The sequence below is a fragment of the Scyliorhinus canicula genome, chromosome 13 (genome assembly GCF_902713615.1).
Source record: "Scyliorhinus canicula chromosome 13, sScyCan1.1, whole genome shotgun sequence".
Classification (NCBI taxonomy): Eukaryota; Metazoa; Chordata; class Chondrichthyes; order Carcharhiniformes; family Scyliorhinidae; genus Scyliorhinus; species Scyliorhinus canicula.
Window position 1 is genome coordinate 80,394,946 of NC_052158.1, and position 15,073 is coordinate 80,410,018.

Sequence of the window (15,073 nt, forward strand, 5' to 3'; positions counted from 1 at the left end):
GAGGGATTGAGTTCCGGAGCCATGAGGTCATGTTGCAGTTGTACAAAACTCTAGTACGGCCGCATTTGGAGTATTGCGTACAGTTCTGGTCGCCTCATTATAGGAAGGACGTGGAAGCTTTGGAACGGGTGCAGAGGAGATTTACCAGGATGTTGCCTGGTATGGAGGGAAAATCTTACGAGGAAAGGCTGATGGACTTGAGGTTGTTTTCGTTAGAGAGAAGAAGGTTAAGAGGTGACTTAATAGAGGCATACAAAATGATCAGAGGGTTAGATAGGGTGGACAGCGAGAGCCTTCTCCCGCGGATGGAGGTGGCTAGCACGAGGGGACATAGCCTTAAATTGAGGGGTAATAGATATAGGACAGAGGTCAGAGGTGGGTTTTTTACGCAAAGAGTGGTGAGGCCGTGGAATGCCCTACCTGCAACAGTAGTGAACTCGCCAACATTGAGGGCATTTAAAAATTTATTGGATAAGCATATGGATGATAAGGGCATAGTGTAGGTTAGATGGCCTTTAGATTTTTTCCATGTCGGTGCAACATCGAGGGCCGAAGGGCCTGTACTGCGCTGTATCGTTCTATGTTCTATGTTCTATGTTCTATGTGGCGAACAGTGACCACAATTCCGTAAGCCTTCGGATACTCATGGAAAAGGACGAGTGTTAGCCTCGGGTTAAGGTGCTAAATTGGGGCAAGGCTAACTACAACCAGATTAGGCAGGATTTGGAGACTGTTGTTTGGGAGAATCTGTTTGAGGCTAAATCCACATTTGGCATGTGGGAGACTTTTAAGGAGCAGATGATGGGAGTGCAGGACAGGCATGTGCCGGTAAAAAGGAAGGACAGGAAAGGCAGGATTCAGGAACCATGGATGACCAAGGAAATAGCGAGTCTCGTCAAAAAGAAAAAGGATGCATACATGAGGTCTAGGCAACTACAAACAGATGAAGGCACTTGTATACAAGGAAAGTCGAAAAGAGCTCAAGCAGGGAGTTAGGAGAGCAAAAACGGGTCATGAAATGTCCTTGACAGGTGGGATTAAGGAGAATCCCAAGGCATTTTGTACGTATATTAGGAACAAGAGGATAGCTAGAGAAAGAGTTGGTCCACTCAAGGGCAAAGGAGGGAAATTATGTATAGAACCAAAGGAAGTAGGTGAGATCTTTAATGAGTATTTTGCATCGCTATTCACAAAGGAGAGGGACATGTTGATTGGTGGTGTCTCAGAGGTATATGTAAACACTTTAGAACAGGTCATTATTACGAGGGAGGAAGTGTTCATAATCATAGAATTTACCGTGCAGAAGGAGGCCATTCGGCCCATCGAGTCTGCACCGGCCCTTACAAAAAGCACCCTACTGAAGCCCGCGTATCTACCCTATCACCGTAACCCAGTGAACCCCACTTTACATTTTTTGGACACTAAGGGCAATTTAGCATGGCCAATCCACCTAACCCGCACATCTTTGGACTGTGGGAAGAAACCAGAGAACCTGATTAAAACCCACGCAGACACTGGGAGAACGTACAGACTCCGCACAGACAGTGACCCAGCCGGGAATCGAACCTGGGTCCCTGGAGCTGTGAACCAACTGTGCTAACCACTATGCTATGGTGCTGCCTGTGTTAGTTGTGTTAAAAAGCATTAAGGTAGACAAATCCCCAGGGCCAGATAACATCTATCCCAGATTACTGAGGGAGACCAGAGATTAAATCGCTGGGCCTCAAACAGAAATCTTTGTTTCCTCGTTGGCCACAGGAGAGATCCCAGAAAATTGGAGGATAGCCAAAGTTTTCCCGTTATTTAAGAAGAGTAGCACGCATAATCCAGATAATTATAGGCCAGTGAACATGATGTCAGTGACAGTGAAATTGTTGGAAAAGATTCTCAGAGATAGGGGGCAGGATTCTCCAATTGCCGACGCCGAAATTACGTTCGGCAATCGGCCGGAGTATCCATTTTTACGCTGAAATCATGGGCGCCACCGTTTATCCACCCCCTCAAAAACTGCGTACTCACAGCTCTGGGGTCTCAGGTTCAATTCCTGGCTTGGTCACTGTCTGTGCGGAGTCTGCACATTCTCCCCGTGTCTGCGTGGGTTTCCTCCGGGTGCTCCGGTTTCCTCCCACAGTCCAAAGATGTGAAGGTTAGGTGGATTGGCCATGTTAAATTGCCCTTAGTGTCCAAAAAAGGTTAGGTGGGGTTACTGGGTTATGGGGATAGGTGAAGGTGTGGGTTTAATAAGGGTGCCCTTTCCAAGCGCCGGTGCAGACTTGAATGGCCTCCTTCTGCACTGTAAATTCTATGGACGGGATTCTCCCCCAACTGGTGGGGCGGGCCGTACCAGCGCCAAAGAGTGCCGTGAACCACTCCGGCCTCGGGCCGCCCGGAAGGTGCGGAATCCTCCTCACTTCTGGGGGCTAGGCCGGCGCTGGAGTGGTTGGCACCACGCCAACCGGCACCGAAGGGCCTCTGCCGGCCGGCCCGAGTTGGCGCATGCGCAGAGCGCCAGCGTGTTCTGGCGCATGCGCAGAATTGCTGGTGTGATCCCTGCGCACGCGCAGGGGGTTTCTTCTCCGCGCCGGCCATTGCGGAGCTTTACACAGGCCGGCGCGGAGGATAAGAGTGCACCCACGGCACAGGCTGGCCCACAGATTGGTGGGCCCGATTGTGGGTCTGGCCACCGTGGGGGACATTCCGGGGCCGGATCCCCCGCGCTCCCGAGGACTCGGCAGGCCGCCCTCAGAGCCAGGTCCCGCCGGTATGGACCTTGACCATTTCACGCCTGCGGGACTGGCCGAAAACGGTCAGCCGCTCGGCCCATCAGGGCCCGGAGAATCACCATGGGGGCCACTGCCACCGGAGCATTCCCCACCCCGTCAAAAAACCGGTGCCGGAGAATTCGGTAGCCGACGTCGGAGCGGCGGAGCGGGACTCACGCCGCCTGCCCCCACCCCCGGCAATTCTCCAACACGGTGGGGGTGGGGGGTCGGAGAATCCCGCCCTATATCTTTATCTATGGCACACTCTGAAATGAAAAGTGCGATTGCAGTGGCTGACACCTCGGAGGTAGAGCTTTCGAATGAGCTATTAACAGAAGACATGGTACCGATCTTGGAGAAGTTTGCTCCAGAGGCACATGGTGAATCGTCTCAGGCCTCTGAAATGTTTCCGGTAGTTGACTCCTTGATCCTTGATGCTACTGCACCGGAACATGAGTAAGAGGAGCTGATGATTATTCCGCTATGCAGCTTCACGGATCACACACATATACTAGAGCAAGACCAGGATGACCCATCGACTGGATCATCAGGGCCAGAGAACGTTTTGTATCGTAATTTCCAGTGATGAGGAGTTATCAACAGATCTTCTAATAAGGCACGAAGGGCAGCACCTGATGTTATAGATGTGACTCCCACCCAGGCACCAGAGAGCGAGGCTCTCCAACCTCCAGTTGAGGGCACAGAATTGTTGTGGCTACACAATCATCAGCAGCACGCTGGAGCCAGAGGTCCCAACTGAGGATCCGTACATGTCTATGCACAGGGTTCAGACCAGGACTAAAACAGGTGTTGCCAAACCAAAACCTAAAAGGAAAAGAACTCGCCAAATGATCATTAAAATAAAAAAAAGAGGAAGAGAAGAAGAGTGGGAGAGCTAGCGCATCCCAATGATAAAAACAAAAGAGATGTCGATGCTGTGACTGACAAGCCAGAGACACAGAACATACAATGAACCAGCAAACAGCATCGTGAGAAGAGACAAAAAAAGAAAAAGCATGTCTGCATGTGTTTCCTTCGGGTGCTCCGGACTCCTCCCACAAGACCCGAAAGATGTACTGTTAGGTAATTTGGACATTCTTAATTCTCCCTCGGTGTACCCGAACAGGCGCCGGAATGTGGCGACTCGGGGATTTTCATAGTAACTTCATTGTAGTGTTAATGTAAGTCGACTTGTGACAACAAAGATAATTATAAATTAAAACCAATGCATCAATTATCTAACTTGACATTTCTTTTAAGCCTTACGAAGAAGTCCACCAGGATCCATGTTCTTGTCAACCTGCACAAACAATTTACTCAGTGACACTTCGCTGTTGACTAATTTTCCTGAGTTCCGACCCTTCCATTTCCTGGTTTAGAGTTGCTTCTGTCGTTGCCTCTTCCTTGGTGTTCTGAGCCATTTGCCCCTGCAGACAAAAGAGAAGAATTAGTATAACTTCAAAGAACACACAACCCCAGCTTGTCACCATATCATCCCTCTGATAGATAATGGAGCCTCCTATGTAAGTATTCCACAATTTAATTCCCGTGTCATTTGCACCATTTTTCCTGCAAATTCTGGTTCACATATATTCAGGCCTCATGATACATCTGCTGCTGAGGGGTGCAATGCATTCCACCAGCTGGTTGCTCTCTCCCCTTACTGAGGCACATTGTTTGATGCCCTCTTTAGAGCCACATTGAGGTAAAGCCATGTTTTACGCATCCCAACAGGTCATTTTCTTGCATTGGACCCAGGTGTCTCTGTCGACCTCTATCTTGCTGACCTCTGCTGCAATTTCTACCCGGGCCTCCGTGGTCAGGCAGAAGGTCCCCTGGTGCCATCAGTGGGAAAACCACTTTGCACGTTTCCCAGCCTGGAGGAAAATCTGCAGGGAGGTATCACTAAACTGTGGGGCCATTCCCTGTCTGTTCCGGCTCGAATGGAGAATCCGCAGGAGGTCTACACAATGAAAATCAGCACGGATCCCTCACTGATTCCGGTACCGGTGAGGGGCACTCTCTGGCACCGACCAAATCTCCCACCTCACGGGCCGAAAACGGCCGGAGAATGGCCGGGTCCTGTGCCGATCATGCGCACAGCTGATGACCTGTAGCGGTCGCGCTGTACAACATGGCGCCGGCCGTGCGCTGACCCGACCCGCAGACTGTGACCCCCACAGTCCACACCCTTGCCAAACCCCACCAGTCCCCCCAGTCCTCGCTGAAGCCCTCCCAACCAGCAGCACGGATCCAGGCCGAGTGTGGTGGCGCTGGACACCTTCCGCAGCCGCCATGTCAGATTCACGATTTCTGTCAGGACACGTGGCCCGTGCCTTTAAGAACTCCACCCATCGGGGGTGGTGCATCGTGAGTGGGCCAGCCGTTGAGGTGCCAACGGCAATGCGACTGCGTGCAGCTAGTGTCAAGGTGACGCCGGCTTGGAGGGGGCGGAAACTCGCAAACCGGCGCCAGCTCCAATTCCGTCGTCGGAATCAATTCTCCGCCCAATCACCGATTACAATATCGGCATCGGGCAATGGAGAATCCCACCTGTGATGCCTCAGTCTGGAGGTGAAGGAGAATAACCTGTGGCTCAGAGTCAGAGAGGAAGGGCGATTCTGGAGCCAAGTTATCCTGTGGATTTATACCAGACTCTGCAGAACAGATACTCTTGATTTATAAGCAATGGGTACATGGCCGTGTTCGACTTAAAAATGTTAAAATGATGCCTGGACCTCCAATCCTGTCAGACGATGGTGGGTGTGTCACCTTCCTGGCAGTCCCCACTGCATCATTGGCTGGATTTCGTTCCTCTGCACATCTTATTTGCTTATCACTGCATGATCAGCCAGCCTTTCCAGCTGTGAGCAGAGGTTGCATCCACTTCTGGTTCTGTTGTCAGGACCTGTGCTACTGGAACAGAATTCCATCCAGTGATTCTAAAAGCTTTCCCTCCACTGAGGTCAAATTGACAAGCCTGTAGTTGTTGGATTTACCCTTATTTTCTGTTCAGAATGAGGATCTAAGATTTGCAATTCTCCAGTCCTCCGGCACCACCCATATTTCAAAGGAGGGGAGAAGCTTATGGCCAATGGCTCTCCAATTTCCATATTTAATTCCCTCTGATCTATAAAAAAAACTAAGTTGCTGGCGGGGCAGACTCTGCCCCGTGGTACCTGCCATTTGCATTTCTTTATCCAATCCATCAAATGATAAAGAAAGCTAGCGTTGGGGCTGGCAACTTCATAGAACATAGAACATAGAACAGTACAGCACAGAACAGGCCCTTCGGCCCTCGATGTTGTGCCGAGCAATGATCACCCTACTCAAACCCACATATCCACCCTATACCTGTAACCCAACAATCCCCCCATTAACCTTACACTAAGGGCAATTTAGCATGGCCAATCCACCTAACCCGCACATCTTTGGACTTTGCATATTTTAGGGAAAATCTGCCCATTAAATACAGCCTGCCTAATAACTCCTCCAAATCAATTTTGAACACTTCCAAGCACTGGTATTACTATTCCAGCCCCCAACTTAATTTAATGCCAATCAGGCACTGACCTAGTTGGCAACATGGATCTTGTTATTTTGAGGGGGACTTTTCCATCTGTTGGCCAATCAGAGGCCAGAACTGGCAGCACCGTAAGGAGCGATCATTCCTGTTGGAAATCTAGTAGGCCAAGGCTGATGATCGATGCTGGAGCCCTGGAGGAACGTTCGGTAAGGTGGAATCACCGGAGCCAGTCAGGGAAGCCCCAATACAGGGGGTATGGGATGTACTGCAGGTGGAAGAGCGTGGATTAAGGAATCCATTTACAGAACAGGTGGGGGTCATCATGTATGGGCGAACATTGCTACTGGCTGGTTCCTCCTTTGGGTATGGGCTGCCTAAGTAAGAGGAGCCAATCCGGCAATGATTCAAGCTTATCCACCCGAGTTTAGGACGCAAGTTGCCCACGTGGCTTAATTCCCATCCATTGTGGGATGAAGCACTGAATTGATCACAGTGCCTTAATTGACCTCTGGGAGGGATACTGCTCTGAATTCGTCCCACCCTTGATGGCACAGCAGCTTCAGGTCCCAGGTTCGATTCCCGGCCTGGGTCACTGTCTGTGCATAGTCTGCACATTCTCCCCGTATCTGTATAGGTTTTCTCCTGGTGCTCCGGTTTCCTCCCAGAGTCCAAAGATGTGCAGGTTAGGTGGATTGGCCTTGCTAAATTGCCCTTAGTGTCCAAAAAGGATGGATGGGGTTACTGCTTAACTGGGATAGGGTGGAGGCGTGGCCGTGGGTAGGGTGCTCTTTCCAAGGGCCGGTGCAGACTCGATGGGCCGAATGGCCTCTTTCTGCACTGTAAATTCTATGATTCCATGATTCTAATTCATTACAGACATTATCACATTTTTCCGGGAAAGCATTAAATTCCACCAATGTCTCATTTGCATTCCATTGTTTTAACTGTGCTAATACATCTTTGATCATAATTAATCTGCAAGATAACCATCCAAGAATTTAAGAGTATAAAACAAGAGGATCTTTGCGCATTCAGGTTCTGTGATTTGGTTTCTTGAGTCTGGCCAAATTTAAGAACTGTGCAAGCATTTGACTAACAATGGCCTTTAAAGAATTATGGCTTTATCACTAAGAAAATCCCTGAAATCAACTTTAAAGAAGTGATTGCTAGAACTGATTGCTTTTACGTTGAGAAGGTTTGAATGTTGAAAATGTTGAACTAACCCCTTGCAGATGATTTCTATTCACTTATTTATTCTACAAGTTGTCTTTGTCTAATAATTTCTCTGCTGTAAATGAATTGGATATAAATTGAATTACTTATTTGCCCAAAGTGGTCTTGTGACATTTCCCAAATTTCAGAAGACTGAGGAATCCTTTCTAAAGACACTAAATGGCCCATTGTAAATGGAGCAGGGCTGCACTTCATTGTAAAAGAAAATTACTACAGTTTCTATAAATATAGAATGAGTTGGAAATATTCAGCAGGTCTGGCAGCATCCATAGAGAGAGAAATGTTTTGAATTGCATATGACTCTTTTTCAGGGGTTCAGATGCTGCCAGAGCTGCTGAGTGTTTGGAGCCATTTCTGTTTGTATTCAGAGCACTGCAGACTATGCTGTTCAGAAACACAGGCCAGGATTTTCTCACCCTGTTGTGGTGGGACCTGCCGTGGGAGATTCAGCAGCCCTGCTAAAAGTCCATTGATGTTTGGCAAGATTGGACATTCCGGTGGCGGGTGGGCTCAGAGAATCACGCCCACAGAGATTTGCTTGTAAGGGACTTTATTTATTCACAAAAACTGCCATCAGGTCTGTAGTGGTGTTGAGATATCAATATACCTGATCAATGTATGTAAGTGCAGTACAGTCATTTCAACACTAGATGGCTCACAGTCAGGTACAGTACTATAAGAACTGGTTTCCCGCCTTTTCTAAGTCACATGATGAAGATGTGATTCAGAACAGTGATCAAGCAAGACATATGGCTAGTGAGAGAAGTTAGAACTAGTTTGTTATAATAGTGTAAAGTTATATAGTTATCTGTATTGTATTTTAAGTCTTTATTGTTAATTTAGTATTGAGTAAAAGGACTCACAATTTATTATTTTATTACTCATTAAATAGTTCATCTTTCAACAAGAAAGCTATTGGTCATTTTATCATCCTTGTGGATTCAAGAATAATATGTGTGTTTTAGATAAGTAATTATTTAAAATATAACTAGGTCATTTCATGAAGAACTAGTTAGTTAACAATGTATGACGATATTGTTCTGCTTTAAAATTTCTGTCAGAAGCTCTGTGAAATTAGGATTTCAGTCCCGGACCATTGCTGGAAGAGAAAACGTTCCCTATGATGACCTCTTCCTGTTTTCTTTTCATCAGCTGGAAAATATTCTCATCACTTTCTTACTTGATAAACATTTGGAGAATAAAGACATATAGGGCAGGATTTTCCTAAGGCATTGATGGAACCGGAAGATCCTGCTGGTGGCCAATACCGAGCTGCCTCCGTCACCAGGAAACATGTCACGGAGGACGTGGAAAGTCCCGCCCGCAGCCTCTCTACAAATAGTAGCTGATAATGAAGTGACAGGTCACTGGGTAATGTCTGCATTCTTTGGGGGTTTCATGATCATTTAAACTGTGGTACTTACCCCTTTAAGTACGGTCAGCTTTATCAAAGGCACAATGGATAAAATCAGAAATGTCACCACAGCGGCCAGGACCATCAAATGTTTTCTCTTACCTAAAACAGATTTATAGTATTTTGTGAAAGAAGAGGGGATGATCCAACTCATCACCCCCATGCCGACGCTGAGAGAACCACTTCAGCCACCCACTCCTATACACATCCTTTCTAAAAATTTCATTTTACAAACCTCAATTGCTTCTCATTTGAATGCCATTTTGGATTCTGCTACTACTGCTGTTTCTGGTGAAGCATTCCATATTCGATAAACTACCTGCATGAAAAAACATCTGCTAACTTCTTTTATTTTTTGGTGATAAGCTTGTATCCAATCAGATGGGTGGAAATAGTTATTCTTAAGTTACAATCAAGGCAGCTCTAAGAGACCTCTTTACCTCTTTTCCTTCTTTCCCTGTTCTTTCTGATGGTATCTCGCCCAAAATATGGTCTGAACTGTTTGTGGGTATTTATGAACACCGGATCATGTACTTAGTTTATGCACAATGTAAAGGTTGGTTTCATGTTGCAAAAAACTGCATTTTGCATCTGATGCTGACCTGATAGAAGGTTTATGGTGTGTGCAGTTCAGCTTTACCCCCTAACTTCATTCTGGTGTCAGCTGTAGGGAATCCCTGGCAAGCAGCAACTTTGGTGTCTTCAAGTAGGCTAAGCAGCCTATCACATTGAAGTAATAAACTGGTTTATCGTTTACTATTTATAATTTTATAGGAAACAAAGATTGGACATTCACGGGATTCAGGTAGAAGCCAACATTATCATAAATAAACATTTGAACAATAATTTTAAAACTCTATGGAATCTTTAGAAATCCACAGGTCAGCTGTGCAAATAGGGGAAGCTTTTTGAATTATGTCTCTGTCGCAATACATCCTATAAAGGACTGTCAATTTTCCTTTTAAAGACCTGACAAATTGACTTGTGAAATATTACAAATAAAATTAGGTTGAACACTGTGATGAGGGATTTTTATTTAGATGCTGTTGATGCTTACAGTTCAAATTATGCAATGGCTATCTGCTCACAGCTGAATTGAAGCTATACAAAACCATCAATAGAGAAATTGGCTGGAAAAGTCAACAATTACATGTTTTGGACACAAATTACATCAGCTTCTGTCAAAATAGCACCTGCATCATTTGGCATATTATTTACAATATTCTTTACTATTATATTAATGTAAAAATATGCAGCAATTTAAAACAAACCATTATATTGGATGTGGGGGGGGGGAGGCGAAGCATAAAGCAAAGAATGAATCGTTGGGTTTGGTAGAGCTTGAAAAGCTTCATTGTAAATCGGCAGATGATGATCATTGTAGATGTGTAAACAATGTTTTGTAGTGCACGTAAAATTATGCACTGAAATGAAATGAAATGAAAATCGCTTATTGTCACAAGTAGGCTTCAAATGAAGTTACTGTGAAAATCCCCTAGTCGCCACATTCTGGTGCCTGTTTGGGCAGACTGGTACGGGAATTGAACCGTGCTGCTGGCCTGCCTTGGTCTGCTTTAAAAGCCAGCTCTTTAGCCCTGTGATAAAGCATTATCATACTTTAACACAGATCAAGTGAATTCTCCTTTTGTTCTCATTGGCACCAATTATCTTTTGTTTTATTTGAACCAGTTTAAACTTCCTGGCTCAAAATATATTTATTGTTGTGGAACAGAAAACCATCGAGATTCGGAGAATTTGTGAATCGGCCAATAATTAGGCTAGTTTTCTCCATTATCCTACAGATGGTAATTCGAAATGCCATCTCTCAGCAAGATGGCCGTTTTCTGTAACCCCCCCACCATAGCCCAAGTACCCAAATGTTTTAGCCATGGATAGAGGAGGGTATGTGTCAGAACAGTATTTGGATAATTGGAGCGCTGGTTTAGCTCACAAGGCTAAATCGCTGGCTTATAAAGCAGACCAAGCAGGCCAGCAGCACGGTTCGATTCCCGTACCAGCCTCCCCGGACAGGCGCCGGAATGTGGCGACTAGGGGCTTTTCACAGTAACTTCATTGAAGCCTACTCGTGACAATAAGCGATTTTCATTTCATTTTCATTTCATTCTGGGGAAGGTGGGACCTGTACAAGCAGGACGGGTTGCATCTGAACCAGAGGGGCACCAATATCCTGGGGGGGAGGTTTTCTAGTACTCTTCGGGAGGGTTTAAACTAATTTGGCAGGGGAATGGGAACCGGATCTGTAGTCCAGCAACTAAGGTAGACGATAGTCAGGACGCCAAAGCACGTAGTGATGCAGTGGGGAAGGTAACAATGACAAAGGAGAGTACTTGCAGGCAAGGAGATGGGTTGAAGTGTGTATACTTTAATGCAAGAAGCATCAGGAATAAGGTGGGTGAACTTAAGGCATGGATCTGTACTTGGGACTACGATGTGGTGGCCATCACAGAAACTTGGATAGAAGAGGGGCAGAAATGGTTGTTGGAGGTCCCTGGTTAGTTTCAACAAGATTAGGGAGGATGGTAAAAGAGGTGGGGGGGGGGTGGCATTGTTAATTAGAGATAGTATAACAGCTGCAGAAAGGCAGTTCAAGGGGGATGTGCCTACTGAGGTAATATGGGTTGAAGTTAGAAATAGGAAAGGAGCAGTCACCTTGTTGGGAGTTTTCTATAGGCCCCCCAATAGCAGCAGAGATGTGGAGGAACAGATTGGGAAACAGATTTTGGAAAGGTGCAGAAGTCACAGGGTAGTAGTCATGGGCGACTTCAACTTCCCAAACATTGAGTGGAAACTCTTTAGATCAAATAGTTTGGATGGGGTAGTGTTTGTGCAGTGTGTCCAGGAAGCTTTTCTAACACAGTATGTAGATTGTCCGACCAGAGGGGAGGCCATATTGGATTTAGTACTTGGTAATGAACTAGGGCAGGTGATAGATTTGTTAGTGGGGGAGCATTTTGGAGGTAGTGACCACAATTCTGTGACTTTCACTTTAGTAATGGAGAGGGATAGGTGCGAGCAACAGGGCAAGGTTTATAATTGGGGGAAGGGTAAATGCAATGCTGTCAGACAAGAATTGAAGTGCAGAAGTTGGGAACATAGGCTGTCAGGGAAGGACACAAGTGAAATGTGGAACTTGTTCAAGGAACAGGTACTGCGTGTCTTTGATATGTATGTCCCTGTCAGGCAGGGAAGAGATGGTCGAGTGAGGGAACCATGGTTGACAAGAGAGGTTGAATGTCTTGTTAAGAGGAAGAAGGAGACTTATGTAAGGCTGAAGAAACAAGGTTCAGACAGGGCGCTGGAGGGATACAAGATAGCCAGGAGGGAACTGAAGAAAGGGATTAGGAGAGCTAAGAGAGGGCATGAAAAATCTTTGGCGGGTAGGATCAAGGAAAACCCCAAGGCCTTTTACACATATGTGAGAAATATGAGAATGACTAGAGCGAGGGTGGGTCCGGTTAAGGACAGTAGCGGGAGATTGTGTATTGAGTCTGAAGAGATAGGAGAGGTCTTGAACAAGTATTTTTCTTCAGTATTTACAAACGAGAGGGGCCATATTGTTGGAGAGGACAGCGTGAAGCAGACTGATAAGCTTGAGGAGATACTTGTCAGGAAGGAAGATGTGTTGCGCGTTTTGAAAAACTTGAGGATTGACAAGTCCCCCGGGCCTGACGGGATATATCCAAGGATTCTATGGGAAGCAAGAAATGAAATTGCAGAGCCGTTGGCAATGATCTTTTCGTCCTCGCTGTCAACAGGGGTGGTACCAGAGGATTGGAGAGTGGCGAATGTCGTGCCCCTGTTCAAAAAAGGGAATAGGGATAACCCTGGAAATTACAGGCCAGTTAGTCTTACTTCGGTGGTAGGCAAAGTAATGGAAAGGGTACTGAGGGATAGGATTTCTGAGCATCTGGAAAGGCATTGCTTGATTAGGGATAGTCAGCACGGATTTGTGAGGGGTAGGTCTTGCCTTACAAGTCTTATTGAATTCTTTGAGGAGGTGACCAAGCATGTGGATGAAGGTAAAGCAGTGAATGTAGTGTACATGGATTTTAGTAAGGCATTTGATAAGGTTCCCCATGGTAGGCTTATGCAGAAAGTAAGGAGGCATGGGATAGTGGGAAATTTGGCCAGTTGGATAACAAACTGGCTAACCGATAGAAGACAGAGAGTTGTGGTGGATGGCAAATATTCAGCCTGGAGCCCAGTTATCAGTGGCGTACCGCAGGGATCAGTTCTGGGTCCTCTGCTGTTTGTGATTTTCATTAACGACTTGGATGAGGGAGTTGAAGGGTGGGTCAGTAAATTTGCAGATGATACAAAGATTGGTGGAGTTGTGGATAGTGAGGAGGGCTGTTGTCGGCTTCAAAGAGACATAGATAGAATGCAGAGCTGGGCTGAGAAGTGGCAGATGGAGTTTAACCCTGACAAGTGTGAGGTTGTCCATTTTGGAAGGACAAATCTGAATGCGGAATACAGGGTTAATGGTAGGGTTCTTGGCAATGTGGAGGAGCAGAGAGATCTTGGGGTCTATGTTCATAGTTCTTTGAAAGTTGCCACTCAAGTGGATAGAGCTGTGAAGAAGGCCTATGGTGTGCTAGCGTTCATTAGCAGAGGGATTGAATTTAAGAGCCGTGAGGTGATGATGCAGCTGTACAAAACCTTGGTCAGGCCACATGTGCAGTTCTGGTCACCTCATTTTAGGAAGGATGTGGAAGCTTTGGACAAGGTGCAAAGGAGATTTACCAGGATGTTGCCTGGAATGGAGTGTAGGTCATACGAGGAAAGGTTGAGGGTGCTAGGCCTTTTCTCATTAGAACGGAGAAGGATGAGGGGCGACTTGATAGAGGTTTATAAGATGATCAGGGGAATAGATAGAGTAGACAGTCAGAGACTTTTTCCCCGGGTGGAACACACCATTACAAGGGGACATAAATTTAAGATAAATGGTGGAAGATATAGAGGAGATGTCAGAGGTAGGTTCTTTACCCAGAGAGTAGTGGGGGCATGGAATGCACTGTCTGTGGTAGTAGTTGAGTCGGAAAATTTATGGACCTTCAAGCGGCTATTGGATAGGTACTTGGATTAGGGTAGAATAAGGGAGTGTAGGTTAACTTCTTAAGGGCAGCACGGTAGCATTGTGGATAGCACAATTGCTTCACAGCTCCAGGGTCCCAAGTTCGATTTCGACTTGGGTCACTGTCTGTGTGGAGTCTGCACATCCTCCCCGTGACTGCGTGGGTTTCCTCCGGGTACTCCGGTTTCCTCCCACAGTCCAAAGATGTGCAGGTTGGGTGGATTGGCCATGAAAAATTGTCCAAAATTCTATGATTAACCTAGGACAAAAGTTCGGCGCAACATCGTGGGCCGAAGGGCCTGTTCTGTGCTGTATTTCTCTATATAACAGCATGACAGAATAATTTCAGGCGAATACCTGCGAGAAAAAAACTACAATAAAGAGTTGCTGTCATAATATAGATCACTTTTCCAAATTTCTTACCAGTGTGATTGGTCCTGTTGCATAGGTCGATATTCACTGGATTGCTGGTTGCGTTACTGACTGGGTTTTCTGCTATGCATTTGTATACATATTGCTCCTCTTCAGTAACACAGTCTATCACAAGCACTGACCCATCATATATTTCATGGTGATCTCCAGAACTGGACACCTTTTCCCAGTGAATTATAACATTTGTTCCGTTGGAGACAGAACAGTTCAAACTTATGTTTGGTGAACTGACGCAGTTACCATGAATCACTGTCACAGGCTGGGAAACTGGTTCTGAAATAAACAGATACTAATTAACCAACAAAACTGTTAAGAACCCTGCTGATGTTAAATGCGAGGGCATCCCAAAACCCTTGTAACTTGGAACACTGGTTCTTAGTGATGTATATTTTCAATTTGGTATAATGTGAGAAAAGATATGCAGACAAGGGATGAATGAATAGTCCGGTCATTTTGTGATCAATTATTTGTTAACTTAAAAGAAGGACACATGACAAGAAGGACTAATACACTATAATAAGATACTTAACTACATTGATAGCTGTACACACGCATTATCACATGAAGTTACCCCTTTGTTCTACGTTTCCTGAACTCTGAGACACCCTTGT

General features: G+C 45.9%; 1 protein-coding gene across 5 annotated transcripts in view; it reads right to left on the reverse strand.

Moving 5' to 3' along the window:
* Positions 1 to 3,172: 3,172 nt before the first annotated feature.
* LOC119976226 (hepatocyte cell adhesion molecule-like) overlaps positions 3,173 to 15,073 on the reverse strand; it is a 54,162-nt gene continuing 42,261 nt past the window's right edge. For 4 of the 5 annotated variants that reach the window (XM_038816570.1, XM_038816569.1, XM_038816568.1 and 1 more), the window contains exons 4-6: positions 14,454 to 14,735; positions 8,946 to 9,037; positions 3,173 to 4,189 (exon numbers count right to left, since the gene is read on the reverse strand). In XM_038816570.1, the coding sequence (XP_038672498.1) occupies positions 4,076 to 4,189; positions 8,946 to 9,037; positions 14,454 to 14,735 (488 nt within the window). In that variant the 3' untranslated portion in view covers positions 3,173 to 4,075. The remainder of the gene's footprint in view (positions 4,190 to 8,945; positions 9,038 to 14,453; positions 14,736 to 15,073) is intronic. The other variant, XM_038816571.1, reaches the window with a different exon arrangement.